Genomic DNA, 12,994 nt, shown 5'->3' with positions numbered 1-12,994 from the left:
TTTACTCATCACAGTTACACAACACCTAGTTGATCAGGACAAAACTCTAGGTGTTTTTATTCCTTTCATGTATAAGCTATCCAAATCTTTACCCCTGAACTATATACTTGAATCTGTCCACTATATCTGCATTACTGGGTCTCTGGATCACAGAGTATCTCTCACCTGGCCAGGGCCTCCTAACTGGTCTCCCTGCCCCTACTCTTAATATCTTCCTTAATACCTTAATATATGTTGCTCATCCTGTCCCCCACTCCATAATTTAAAAAGAAAGACCGGTAATCTCAGCACACTGGGAGACCGAGGCGGGCAGATAACCTGAGGTCAGGAGCTCAAGACCAGCCTGGCCAAAATGGTGAAGCCCTGTCTCACTAAAAATACAAAAATTAGCTGAGTGTGGTGGCGGGCGCCTGTAATCCCAGCTACTCGGGAAGCTGAGGCAGGAGAATCCCTTGAATTTGGGAGGTAGAGGTTGCAGTGAGTGGAGATCGCACCACTGCACTCCAGTCTGGGCGACAGTGAGACTCCATTTCAAAAATAAGTAAGTAAAGATAAATAAAAATAAAAGTCAAATCATGTCACTCCCCTGCTTAAAAGCCTGGAATGACTCTTCCTTTGCAGTTAGAATAAAATCCCAACTTAATGCTAGTTTACAAAGCTGTTTATGCTTTGTACTCTCACCTATTATACTCCTAACCATGGTCCAGCAAAACTTGCTTCCTTTCTTTTTTGCATACACCTGCCGAGGGCCTTTGTGCTAGCTATTCCCTTGGCCTGAGACACTGTACTCTCCCCCATGTCCTGACATGGGTGATTCCTTCTTCAACTCATATAACAGCTTAAAGGTCACCACCTCAGGGAAGACTTCCCTGACCACTCAATCAGAATTAGCCCCTACTGAGTTCCTTACTCTTACACCATCCTGTTTTCTTTTTTTTCCTGAGACAGAGTGCATGCCCAGGCTGGGGTACAGTGTCACAATCTTGGTTCACTGCAACCTCCACCTCCCAGGTTCAAGTGATTCTCCTGCCTCAGCCTCCCGAGTAGCAGGGCCGATAGGCACATGCTACTACACATTTCTAATTTTGTATTTTTAGTAGAGACGGGGTTTCACAATGTTGGCCAGGTTGGTCTCGAACTCCTGACCTCAAGTGATCCACCTGTCTTGCTTCCCAAATTGCTGGGATTACAGGCATAAGTCACTATGCCTGGCCTACGATTTTGTTTTATTTTTTTAATCCCTGGACTCTAGACTTACACACTGAAATACCAGTTTCATGAGAGCATAAATCTATATTGTTCTGTTCACAGCTGTATGAAACAGCACTTTAGAACACTGCCTGGCATGGAGTAGGTGTGGAAGTATTTTTGTGTGGAGATTCCCTCAGGGTGGCTGGCAAAATAATTAGGGAAATATTAGGGAGAGTTATAGAGATTATTGTCTCAAACCTTTTGGTTTGAAAGGTTTTATTGGGACAGGCTGAAGGCACCCAGTTCATTTACATTAGATTAGGGAAAAGATAGAGACAATAAGAAGCTTTCCCAGTTAAGTCTGTTTACCCCACATCCCTTTGTCTCTACTTTGTTTGCTCAGGTAAACTTTGTGCTGGATGGTCCTCTCAGGGGCAGATCAAAAGGGAATTAATTACCCATTAATAGTGTTTACTCTGGGCATGGAACCAAAAGCTTTTATCATTGATAAAACCACTCTTTTAACCATGTTAGTTATCCACCAGCATGTTAACTTAGAAATTGTTATGAAATTCATACTGAATAAATGTGAGGATGGAGAGGGGGTTGCCCTCTGAAAGCAGCCGATAACCATCCCTAGCCCACTTGAATCACTGAACTAGATGTGAGTGCATTTATTCATCCATCATTGAGTCAAGGTCTGCGGGACAGACCTCCGCAGGTCGTGGTTGATGTCTCATTTTTGAGTAAAATTTACTTGGATGGTGATCATTGTATGGCTGGCTGCTTATTCTTCAGCCCTCAGCTCAAATTTGGCACTACAAAGTGGCCCTCCCTGAACCCCTGCCCCAATTTTCATAGCATTTATCACTATCTGAAATTATCCTATTTTATTCCTTAATATGTATTGTCTATTCTCTCTGTTACACACTCCCAAGAAAGCAAGGACCTTGTCTGTTTTATTCACTCCTATAATTCTAGCGTCTATCCCTGTGCCAGAAACACAGTGATATTCAACAAGTAACAGCAAGGCCCCCGAGCTAGTTAAGTGGTGTAGCCCGGATTCTAACCCAGGTCTGTGGAAATTTGAAGCCCCTGCTTTCAGGAAGATACCCAGCAGGGACAGAAGCCACACAAAAGAGGAACTAAATTGCATTTTAGGGTTTATTTTCCTTTGTATCTTCCACACCTAGAGAGGCCATAAACGAACTAAAAAAAAAAAACCAGGAAGTGTCCAGAAATCCTGAAATGGAAGTTTAAAGGAAGTAGTAATGGCTTCTGCTGGGTAATCTGAAAAAGCCTCATGAAAGTGGAAACACGTGGGGAAAACTAACAGCGTTCAGAAGCCAACACTGAGGGGCTGCAGGGAGTGCCAGTCTTGCTTCAGACCGCCCGGGTTTGAATCTTGGCTCCATCTCCTGCAGTGTGACCTGAGGGGTGTGTTTTCACCTTTCTATGCCCTAGTTTCTTCATCAGTAAAACAAACGTACTTAAAGGGCTCTTGAGAAGACTGAGGAAATGCGAAAAAGTTGCTTGGCACAGTGTTGAGACCATAGCAAGCGCTCTCTAAAGGCAAACTGCCATCAGTATTGGTAGTATTACTGATGGAAGCGTGCTGACCTTAGCAGCAGCTACTGGCTGGCCACACTTATGTGGAGCAACAGAAAGCTTCCTGCTCCCCCTGGGTTCAAAGGCGCGGCACCAGAAAGTGGTGGGTCCGGCTCCAGGTGCCACCGTCGAGGACTCTCAGTCCCAGCCAAGATTTTCTCAGAGGCTTAAGTCGCAATCTGCCGCTCTAGCAACGGGGTCCGCCGGGTCTCGGTGATGCAGGGCCTCGCGCTTGCGCAGTGGGCCCAGTGGCGGCGCGCGGCGGAGAGCGAGGGGCGGGACCAGCGAGGGGACGCGGGGCGCGGCGGCGCGCGGAGAATTGCGGCGGAGTGGCGCCTGCCTTAGCAGGTAACTGCGCCCGCGCTGGCGCCGGGGAGGCCGGTGTGGGTCAGTCATTCTTCAGGCTTGGGCCGGGGAGGCTGCCTTCGCGGTCGCCGCGTCTCAAGTGGACTACCGTCCCAGTCAGCCAGGGTGTCTGTGTTCCTGAGGTCTGGTCGCGGCGTTGGGGGGGGCCCACGCAGGATCACCCGGGGTCGCGTCCGAGGTGGCGGCGAAGCCCCAGGCCCAGCGCCTTGGAGCCACGCAGATCTCCGGACCGGGAAAACCTTAACCCCGGCACACCGCCAGGGTCAGAGCCCCAGAGTGTTTACGGATTGAGCCCTCTCGACTCTCGGAGAGAGAATGGAGGGCTCATCCCTGGGATCTTGCCTTTGACAGGCTCGGTACCTCACAGAGCAGCCTCTTTACGTTTTGGAGAGAACTGAGGTCTTCCTCGCCTAACGTGCATCGTCCGCCTTTACTCGGAATGATGCCAGTCTCTCCACATTCGAAGACAGCCGCCTTTTGCCCTTCCACACACTTCCTGTCTAGGGCTGTTAATTCTGGAAATTCTCTTCTGGGTCCATTCTCCCCACGCACCCCCCCCCCTTTTTTTTTTTTTTTAACCAGGCTGACCAACATGTTTCTTGTTGCCCAGGCTGGAGTGCAATGGTGCAATCTCCGTCTACCGCAACCTCCGCCTCCCGGGTTCAAGCGATTCTCCCGCCTCAGCCTCCCCAGTAGCTGGGATTACAGGCATGCGCCACCACGCCCAGCTAGTTTTGTATTTTTAGTAGAGACAGGGTTTCTCCGTGTTGGTCAGGCTGGTCTCGAACTCCCGACCTCAGGTGATTCGTCGGCCTCGGCCTCCCAAAGTGCTTGGATTACAGGCGTGAGCCACCGCGCCCAGGCTCCACTCCCATTTTTAAGAGACTCTTCCAAAACTGGATTCCCAGAATACATTTATAGCCATGCAGTTCTCAAGTCAGAGCTGAATCCTAATCTAGGGCTATGCTGTCTGAGTATGTGTCCTTAGGGAAATCTCTTAACTTCGCTAAGCCTCATTGTTTTAATTGGAAATGTGTAGCCATAAGTAATGTATCTCCAGGTGGTTGTGAGGGTGAAAGGAGGTGAAGTATGCAAAATCATTAGCATGCTACCTGCTACATAGTAAGCACTCGATTGATGTCAGTTATTTTTCTGAACAGATCATTCTGGAGAGAGGCACAGTTGGCCGGGCGCAGTGGAAACGGTGAAACCCTGTCTCTACTAAAAATACAAAAAATTAGCCGGGCATGGTGGCGAGCACCTGTAATCCCAGCTACTCCAGAGGCTGAGGCAGGACAATTGCTTGAACCCTGCAGGCGGAGATTGCGGTGAGCCAAGATCGCGCTCCTGCACTCCAGCCCGGGTGACAGAAGGACACTCTGTCTCATAAATAAATAAATAAATAAATAAATATACAAAAATTAGCTGGGCGTGGTGGCGGGTGCCACGAGTAATCCCAGCTACTCGGGAGGCTGAGGCAGGAGAATCATGTGAACCTGGAAGGCAGAAGTTGTAGTGAGCCGAGGTTGTGCACTCCAGCCTGAGCAACAGAGCGAGACTGTGTCTCAAAAAAAAAAAAGAAAGAAAGAAAAGAAAAAGAAAAAAGCAGTTTGCTTAGAATCAAATGCAAAATATAATAGCAATAAAACATTTTTCATCAGTCACATGACTTTTAAACTTTTTAGATTTTTTAAAAAATGATGTTGCTAGGCCAGGCATGGCGGCTCATGCCTGTAATCCCAGCACTTTGGGAGGCCGAGGGGGGCGGATTACCTGAGGTCAGGAGTTCGAGACTAGCCTGATTGACATGGAGAAACATTGTCTCTACTAAAAGTACAAAATTAGCTGGGTGTGGTGGTGCATGCCTGTAATCCCAGCTACTAAGGACAATCACTTGTACCTGGGAGGTGGAGGTTGCGGTGAGCCGAGATCGTGCCATTGTACTCCAGCCTGGGCAACAATAGTGAAACTCCGTCTCAAAAAAAAAAAAAACAACAAAAAAAAAACCTGATGTTGCTAATGTTGAGGAGTGCACAGTGAAGTGGGTATCATAGTCAAAGGATGGTACGATTTGATAAAATCATTCGAAGCAACGAGAATATATTTCACAAGCTTTAGAAATGTCAGTTACTTCATTTCACAAAAGTACATCTGAAAATTTTCACAAGGAAATAATTCATAATGCAGAAAATACGAAGAAAGATGGTAGTCATAGCATTATTTATACTGGTGACAGCATTTGAACTTCTGTAACGAATTTTTTTTTTTACATACACAAAAGAATCAATGAACCCCCACCATGTGTCCATCATCCCACTTAATAATGATCAGTATTTTGCCTATGTTGTTTTTGTGAAAAATCTGATACCTAGTAAGGTGTCTAAAAATGGGAGAATAGTTGAATAAAATGGGAGACATTTATTTAGAATACTATAGAGCTTTTAAAATAATACAGAATTGTGTATGTAACATTATCACAACTGTAAAAATTTAAAAACTAACATCTAGTTTATGTGTAGAAAAAAGACAAGAAGCTCAGCACTGTGGCTCATGCCTATATTCACACCACTTTGGGAGACTGAGGCAGGTGGATCACTTGAGATCAGAAGTTTGAAACCAGCCTGGCCAGCATATAGTTAAACCCTGTCTCTACTAAAAATACAAAAATTAGCCAGGTGTGGTGGTGGGCACCTGTAATCTCAGCTACTCAGGAGGCTGAGGCACAAGAATCGCTTGAACCTGGGAGGTGGAGGTTGCTATGAGCCAAGATCACACCACTGCACTCCAGCCTGGGCAACAGAGGGAAACTCCATCTCAAAAAAAAAAAAAAAAAAAAAAAGACAACAAGGAAATAGAATAAAATATTAATTAGTTGCCCTTTACTAGTGGAATTGTGGATGATTTCCTGTTTTTGTAGTTTATAAACATTCCATAAAAATCATGTTATATGATTTTTGTTGCATCGTTACAAAAAAAAAAAAAAATCTAAAAATATCACACCTGAACTGAGCAGGATAGAATATGCCAGAGTGGGTTCACTGTTACAGAGAATAAAGATGCTGTAACCTCTCCTGATCTATTCTTGCAGTCTATGTTTACATTAGAATTCTTGTCTGCTACACCTCTTAGTACTTCATATTGAGTTTCTATGGTCAAATAATATGTCCAGATCTTTAACCAACCGTCTTCTATGTGTAAATGATTTAACTCTGTGAAATGTATTCCCCTTATTTTGACCAGTGTTCCCCTTAGAGTAGAAACAGGTTTCCTGTGATAGGATACCTTTTTTCCTCTCATTCCTTTTCCTCCTGGGATCTCACTCAGTCTTCATGTATTTACACATACTTCCTAAAATGTGGATTTCTAACAATTGAAGTAAGATCATTTTGTTTTATCACATTTTTTTTTCTCAGATTATAATGAGATCTGATAAAAACAAACTGTTCTTCTCTTGGTTGATGAACTAGAGCTGCCTTTTATGCTGATGATGTACATGTGACAGATGAGAGAGAGGGGTAGCCTTCCAAGAAAAAACGTATAAATAAGACTTGTTTCAAATCAGTTTATGAAGAAACTTTGTTTCCTAGGTATGCAAAGAAGCCTTTTCACCCAGATGTCCTTAGAGATAATATGGATGAGTCCAGAGTTCTCCTCTGGGTGAAAGCAGAACCCTTCATAGTGGGTGCCTTGCAGGTCCCCCCTCCATCCAAGTTTAGTCTTCACTATCTCAGGAAGATTTCCACCTATGTGCAAGTCCGGGCCACAGAAAGAGCTTACCCGCGCCTCTACTGGTCGACATGGAGGCATATCGCTTGTGGGAAGCTGCAGTTGGCCAAGGACCTGGCATGGCTTTACTTCGAAATCTTTGATAGTCTTTCAGCGAAGACACCTGAGGAGCGCCTGGAATGGTCTGAGGTTCTGTCCAACTGCACATCTGAGGAGGAAGTTGAAAAGCAGAGAAATCAGGTATGGAGTGTGTGTGTGTGTGTGTGTGTGTGCGCGCGTGCGCACGCTATTACTTTTGGAAATAAGCCATTCTTTTAAAAATTTTGTGTTTGTTTATTATGATAATTTTAAAATTTTAAATAGACACAGAGTCTCACTTTGTTGCTCAGGCTGGTCTTGAACTCCTGGTTTCAAGCAGTTTTCTTGCCTTGGCCTCCCGAAGTGTTAGGATTACAGGCATAAGCCACTATGTCTGGCCCAATAAACCATTTTTCATTTTTGTATTAGCTGTAAAATTTTAGGTTTTAGGCTAATGGCCATTGTAATATCAAGTTATCATTTGATTTTTAGTAGTTCCAGTTTGGCAGTATTTAATGTGCTCAATGAATTAGTCCTTACTTACCAGACCTTACTCACCTACTCCCAAAGGAGTAATGTTACGGGAATCCCATTATTGAAAAAGGGAAATATTTTACTGACTTTAAAAAGATTTTGGGGTGAATGACTGTTATGAACAACTGATATGTTACAGTCAGAGCAGCTGACTATTTTAAAATGGACATCTGCTACATGCTGGGATTCAAGATGATTAGGATAGCATCTCAGCCCTCATGGAGCTTACAGACTAGCAGAGAAAGCCAGTATAAAAAAAAAACCAAGATGCTATTTAATAGTGTGATATGTTTAATTTTAAAAAGTACACAAAGTATGGAAATTGAATAAAGAATGATTTATTTCAGTGATCAGGAAAGACTATTAATCAAGTAGGCTAATTATAGTAACAGATAACCCAGTATTTCAGTGGCTTAGAATAGTAACTGTTTCTCAATCAGGCAGCAATCCAACACAGGTACACCTGGTTGGATGTATCTCTGGGCTGCTGTAATCCAAGCAATGACCTGGGGATCCATGCTTCTATCACTTGGAGTCATTATTACTCAGCTTTGTTAAAAACTGATTTCATTTGTTAAGAAGAAACAAATGAAATTCCGGTGGCTTAACAGAAGAAAAAGGTTTGTTTCTTGCCCATTTTACATGTAGCCATTATTTTTGCTATGGCCTTTGTCAAGGCTGTGGCTTGGCTCTGTGTTTTCTCATTTTGGGACACAGGCTAAAGAAGTAGCTTCTGTGGAGATCATTCCCGTTCTTACAACAGAAGGGAAGAACAACAGCAGAATGGAGGGAAACTCAGTCTCTTTTAAAATTCTTATTTTATGTATACAGCTCAATACGTTTGGGGATAAGTTATATGCTGTGAAACCATCATGACCATCAAGGCCACAGACATACCTGTCACCTCCCATAATTTTCCCTCCTCTTTTATGATTGTTATTTTTTGTGTGTATGTGTTAAGAACACTTAAGATCCACTATCCTAGAGAATTTTAAGTATACAACATATAATTGTTATCCCTAGGTAGTATGCTGTATAGTAGATCTTCAGAACTTAATTTTCTTGCATAATGGAAACTTAGTAGCTTTTGACCATCACCTCCCCAATTCCCCCTCCTCCTAGCACCTGTCAGTGTCCTAACTCCTCCTAACTCTCTGTTTTAGAGTTTGACTATTTTAGATTCCACATATAAGTGAGATCATATAGCTTTATCTTTCTGTGTCTGGCTTAAAATAAGTAAAATAAGTAAAATACTTAGCATAATGTCCTCCAGGTCCATCCATGTTGTTGAACGTGGCAAGATTTCTCTCTTTCTTTTTTAAGAGACAGGGTCTCACTCTGTTGCCCAAGCTGGAGTATAGGGATATAATCATAGCTCACTGTAGCCTGGAATTTTTGGACACAAGCAATCCTCCCACCTCAGCCTCCTGAGTCATTAGGACTAGAGGTGTGTGCCATCATGGCCAGCTAATTTTTGTATTTTTTTATAGAGATTGAGATCTCACTATGTTGCCCAGGCTAGTCTTGAACTCCTGGCTTTAAGTGATCCTCCCACCTCAGTCTCTCAAAGTTTTGGGATTACAGGCATGAGTCACTGTACCTAACATGATTTCTTTCTTTTTTAAGGCCAAATGATATTCCATTATATCTACATACCAAGGTTTCTTTATCTAGTCATCCATCTGTGGACATTTAGGCTGCTTCTGTATCTTGGCCATTATCAATAATGCTGCAGTGAACATGGCAGTGCAGATATTTCCAGGATCCTGATTTTAATTCTTTCGGGTAAATACCCATAAGTGGGATTGTGAGATCATATGGTAGTTCTGTTTTTAATTTTTTGAGAAACTTCCATGCTATTTTTTATAATGGCTATACCAGTTTACGTTCGCATTGACAGTTTTCTTTGCATCCTTACCAATACTTGTTAATCTTTTGTTAACAAGTGTGAGGTGATCTCTCATTGTGGTTTTGATTTACCTTCCAATAATGATTAGTTATGCTGAGCACCCTTTCAGTATACCTACTGGCCATTTGTATGTCTTCATTGGAGAAATGTCTATTCAGTTCCATAGTCCATTTTTTAATTAGGTTATTTAGTTTTTCTTGCTATTGAGTTATAGGAGCTCATTATATATTTTGGATATTAACCCCTTACCAGATACATGGTTTACCTTTTCATTTTGTTGATTGTTTCCTTAGTTGTACAGAAGCTTTTTAGTTCGACGTAATTCGACTTGTTTATTTTTACATTGGTTGCCTGTGTTTTTGGTGTCATATCCAAAAAATAATTACCAAGACCAATGTCAAGGAGCTTTTTCCCTATTTTTCTCTAGGAGTTTTACTGTTTCAGCTCTTACATTTACATCTTTCATCCATTTTGAGTTGATCATGTGTGATACAAGCTATGGGCCCAATTTCGTTTTTTTGCATGAGTATATCCAGTTTTCTCAGCACTACTTATTGAAGAAACTATTCTGGACACCCTTGTTGAAAATTAGTTGACCATATATGTGTGTGTTTGTTTCTAGGCTTATGATGCCTATTAAAACTGCTCGTATGTGATGTAAACTAAGACTACTTTCATTCCATTGGCTGAGGCATTATTCCCATGAAGTTGGGAAAGTAAACCACTTTTCAGGAGATAAGAAAAATCCCATGGCCATGGATAGGGCTGTATAAGCCTCTTGGAGAATTTTAAAGTGAGCAATAGCAAATAATAATACAATTTGCCACAGCCATGCCCCTTAGAGCCTCAGAGTCCTTTTGCTTCTGTTTCTTTTGGGAGTTTTATGGATTAGGCTTGAAAGTGATAAAGATAAATTCACCCACATTCAGTTACCATCATTCATTTATGCCATATCTAACTGCAAGGGAAGATGGGCAGTGCAATATAATTCCATACCTAGGAAGAAGAAAAAAGTATTTAGTAAGCATCTAGCAGTCTCTACCATGTAGGGTAATATCTAAACAACGTTTTAGAAATTGAAAAGAAGTTTGTCAAGCAATGAAGAGGGGAAGGGCATACGTTTATTCATTAATCAAGTATTTATTGTTTACTGTGTGCTTGGTATAGTACTGAATGCTGTGCATGTAGAGATGAATAAAATCTTCGGGAAGTTCTAGATTTTTTGAGTGCTTTTTATGTCCTAGATGCTTTGCTAGTTCCTAGGGGTATAAAATGGAAAAGACAAGGATCCTGTAGTCTTCATGAAGAAATAATGATAATGTAATAAATAATTGTTTAAAATAGAAGTATATATAAAATCAGGAATTACGCTTAGTGAAAAAAGCCAATCCCAAAAGGTTACGTACTATATGATTCTATTTACCTAACATTCTTGAAATGACAGAATTATAGAGATGGAGAACAAGTAAGTAGAAGCTAAGGGCCTAAGGAAGGGGTGATGGAGACAGAATTAGGTATGGCTGTGGAAGGGCAACATGAGAGATTCTTCTATTGATGAAAATGTTCTTGTATCTTGACTGTATCGGTGTCAATATCCTGATTGTGATATCGTCCTATAGTTTGGCAAGATGGTTAAAGGCTACATGGGATCTTTCTGTCTGAGTTCTCACAACTGTATCTGAATCTAGAATTATCTCAAAAGTTTAAGGAAGTAAAAATTTAGAAAATATACAAATTCATTGGGCTCACATTGACAGTTGATTGAATAGGTCTGGGTGATCCTGAGAATCTGTACTTTTAAGTTTCTCAGATGATAGTGGTTTTGAGCCAGAATGGGCATCAAGGTACATATAGCTAAAGACCGAGATGTATTACTTTACTTTTTTGCCTCTCTTGTATGGGGTTGGGCAGATGAGGGTAATCATGAGCTTCAAATCGTGTCAACCACACCCTTCCTTGAATAAGAAATAACTATACATCTATCAGACTGATAGTGTTTTTGTCTTTAAGTCAAACACCCCTTTAAAAATTTGGTGAAAAGCTGAGGCCTGCTCCCGTTAAAAAATGCACATGTGCCAAAAAATTACATACAACTTCAGGTATCACACTGGTATCCTAAACTTTCTTGATAAGTTTATGAGGCTTAAATTAAACCTCTTGTCTTGACTGAATTTTCTCCTTTCTTACTTCCATTTACTCGTTTATTCAAATTACTAAGGTTTTTTTTTTTTTTTTTTTTTAAACTGTAAATTTAAACTTCTGAAATAATGTACTTAAAAAAAGTAAGTACTTTAGCCTTTCATCAGTTTTGGGAGATAATTTCTGTAGTCATAAATGCCATGCAACTTCCTGTGAAGGTAAATTATTCTACATTAATTAGTTTTAGAGACTCTTACATCTGGATAACAGAGACATACATAACAAAACTAGCAGTGTTTCTAAGTTTGTTTTTTTTAGGATCAGCCAACTTGTGAATTTACTATGTCTACTTACTTGTAGACGAGTGGTTGATGTTTTAAAATGTGTGTTTCTCCTGTTTTCTTCTTGGACAGCTTTCAGTGGACACCCTGCAGTTTCTGCTCTTCTTATACATTCAACAGTTGAACAAGGTCTCCCTAAGGACATCTTTGATTGGCGAAGAGTGGCCCAGTCCAAAAAACAGATCTCAGTCTCCAGACCTCACTGAAAAATCTAATTGTCTTAATAAGGTACTCTTTATACCTTGATCTCATTCTCTAAAAGGGACAATTTGTGAGGGAGATGGTTCACTTGCAAAAATTATGATGAGATTTCTTATGTAAGCCAGTGATTTGATGGCTTGTTTTATTTTTCACTTTTTAAAAAATTATAAAACAAAATCAATTTGTACAATCTTAATCAAAATAGAGAAATGGTTTCAGTTCCTTCACTGATAGAAAAATCACTTGCCTGATTTTTGGGCAAATCATTTACTATATTCAATTAGCATTCCCATTTAAAAAATGTTAATGAATGTGAATCAACTTATTTGACTAAAGGATCATCACGATGTAGTGCTTGCAGAATCTCAGTGACTCCCAAGTTTGTCTCCATCCCACAGCTCTTGCTTTATACTTACTTCATGTAGATGACCTAGCTATCCCTTAAATTCAGAATGTTCAAGTCCAGATGTATTAGAGATAGCAGTCACTACCTCTCTCTCCACATGTAGTTCCTGCAGAATGGGCACTGTTAGGAGATGGTGTTTTGAGCCAAAGTAGCCTACATTCAGATCTGCCTCTATTATTTAATATCATTTAGTCATGTGAGTTTTGGCAAGTCAGTTAACTTCTCTAGGCCTTGGATTCTCTTCTCTAAATGGGGATAATAATGCATATTTCTGAATGGCTATGAGACTTCAGTAGTCTGTTAACATGAGACTTGTGCATAGTAAGTGTGACTTTGTTCTATACTACAGCATGACTTCTCCCAATAACTAATTGGACTGGGGATGGACACTTGAGTAGCCCATTTATTACTGTATGTTTGAAATTGGTCAGATTTAAAGTGATGATCTGGGCCAGTCCGTTCCTCCAGGAAGAATTTATGCATTGGTGATAGGTA

General features: G+C 41.1%; 1 protein-coding gene across 2 annotated transcripts in view; it reads left to right on the top strand.

Moving 5' to 3' along the window:
- TBCCD1 (TBCC domain containing 1) overlaps positions 1 to 12,994 on the top strand; it is a 28,862-nt gene that overhangs the window by 525 nt on the left and 15,343 nt on the right. Inside the window, exons 1-3 of one of the 2 annotated variants that reach the window (XM_003926989.3) lie at positions 3,056 to 3,147; positions 6,753 to 7,131; positions 11,965 to 12,120. In XM_003926989.3, the coding sequence (XP_003927038.1) occupies positions 6,796 to 7,131; positions 11,965 to 12,120 (492 nt within the window). In that variant the 5' untranslated portion in view covers positions 3,056 to 3,147; positions 6,753 to 6,795. Of the gene's footprint in view, positions 1 to 3,055; positions 3,148 to 6,752; positions 7,132 to 11,964; positions 12,121 to 12,994 lie in introns of those variants that run through there. The other variant, XM_074404674.1, reaches the window with a different exon arrangement.

This window comes from Saimiri boliviensis, chromosome 8 (genome assembly GCF_048565385.1).
Source record: "Saimiri boliviensis isolate mSaiBol1 chromosome 8, mSaiBol1.pri, whole genome shotgun sequence".
Classification (NCBI taxonomy): domain Eukaryota; kingdom Metazoa; phylum Chordata; class Mammalia; order Primates; family Cebidae; genus Saimiri; species Saimiri boliviensis.
The sequence above is the reverse complement of the archived record's forward strand: the minus strand, read 5'-3'. Positions and strand labels throughout refer to the sequence as shown.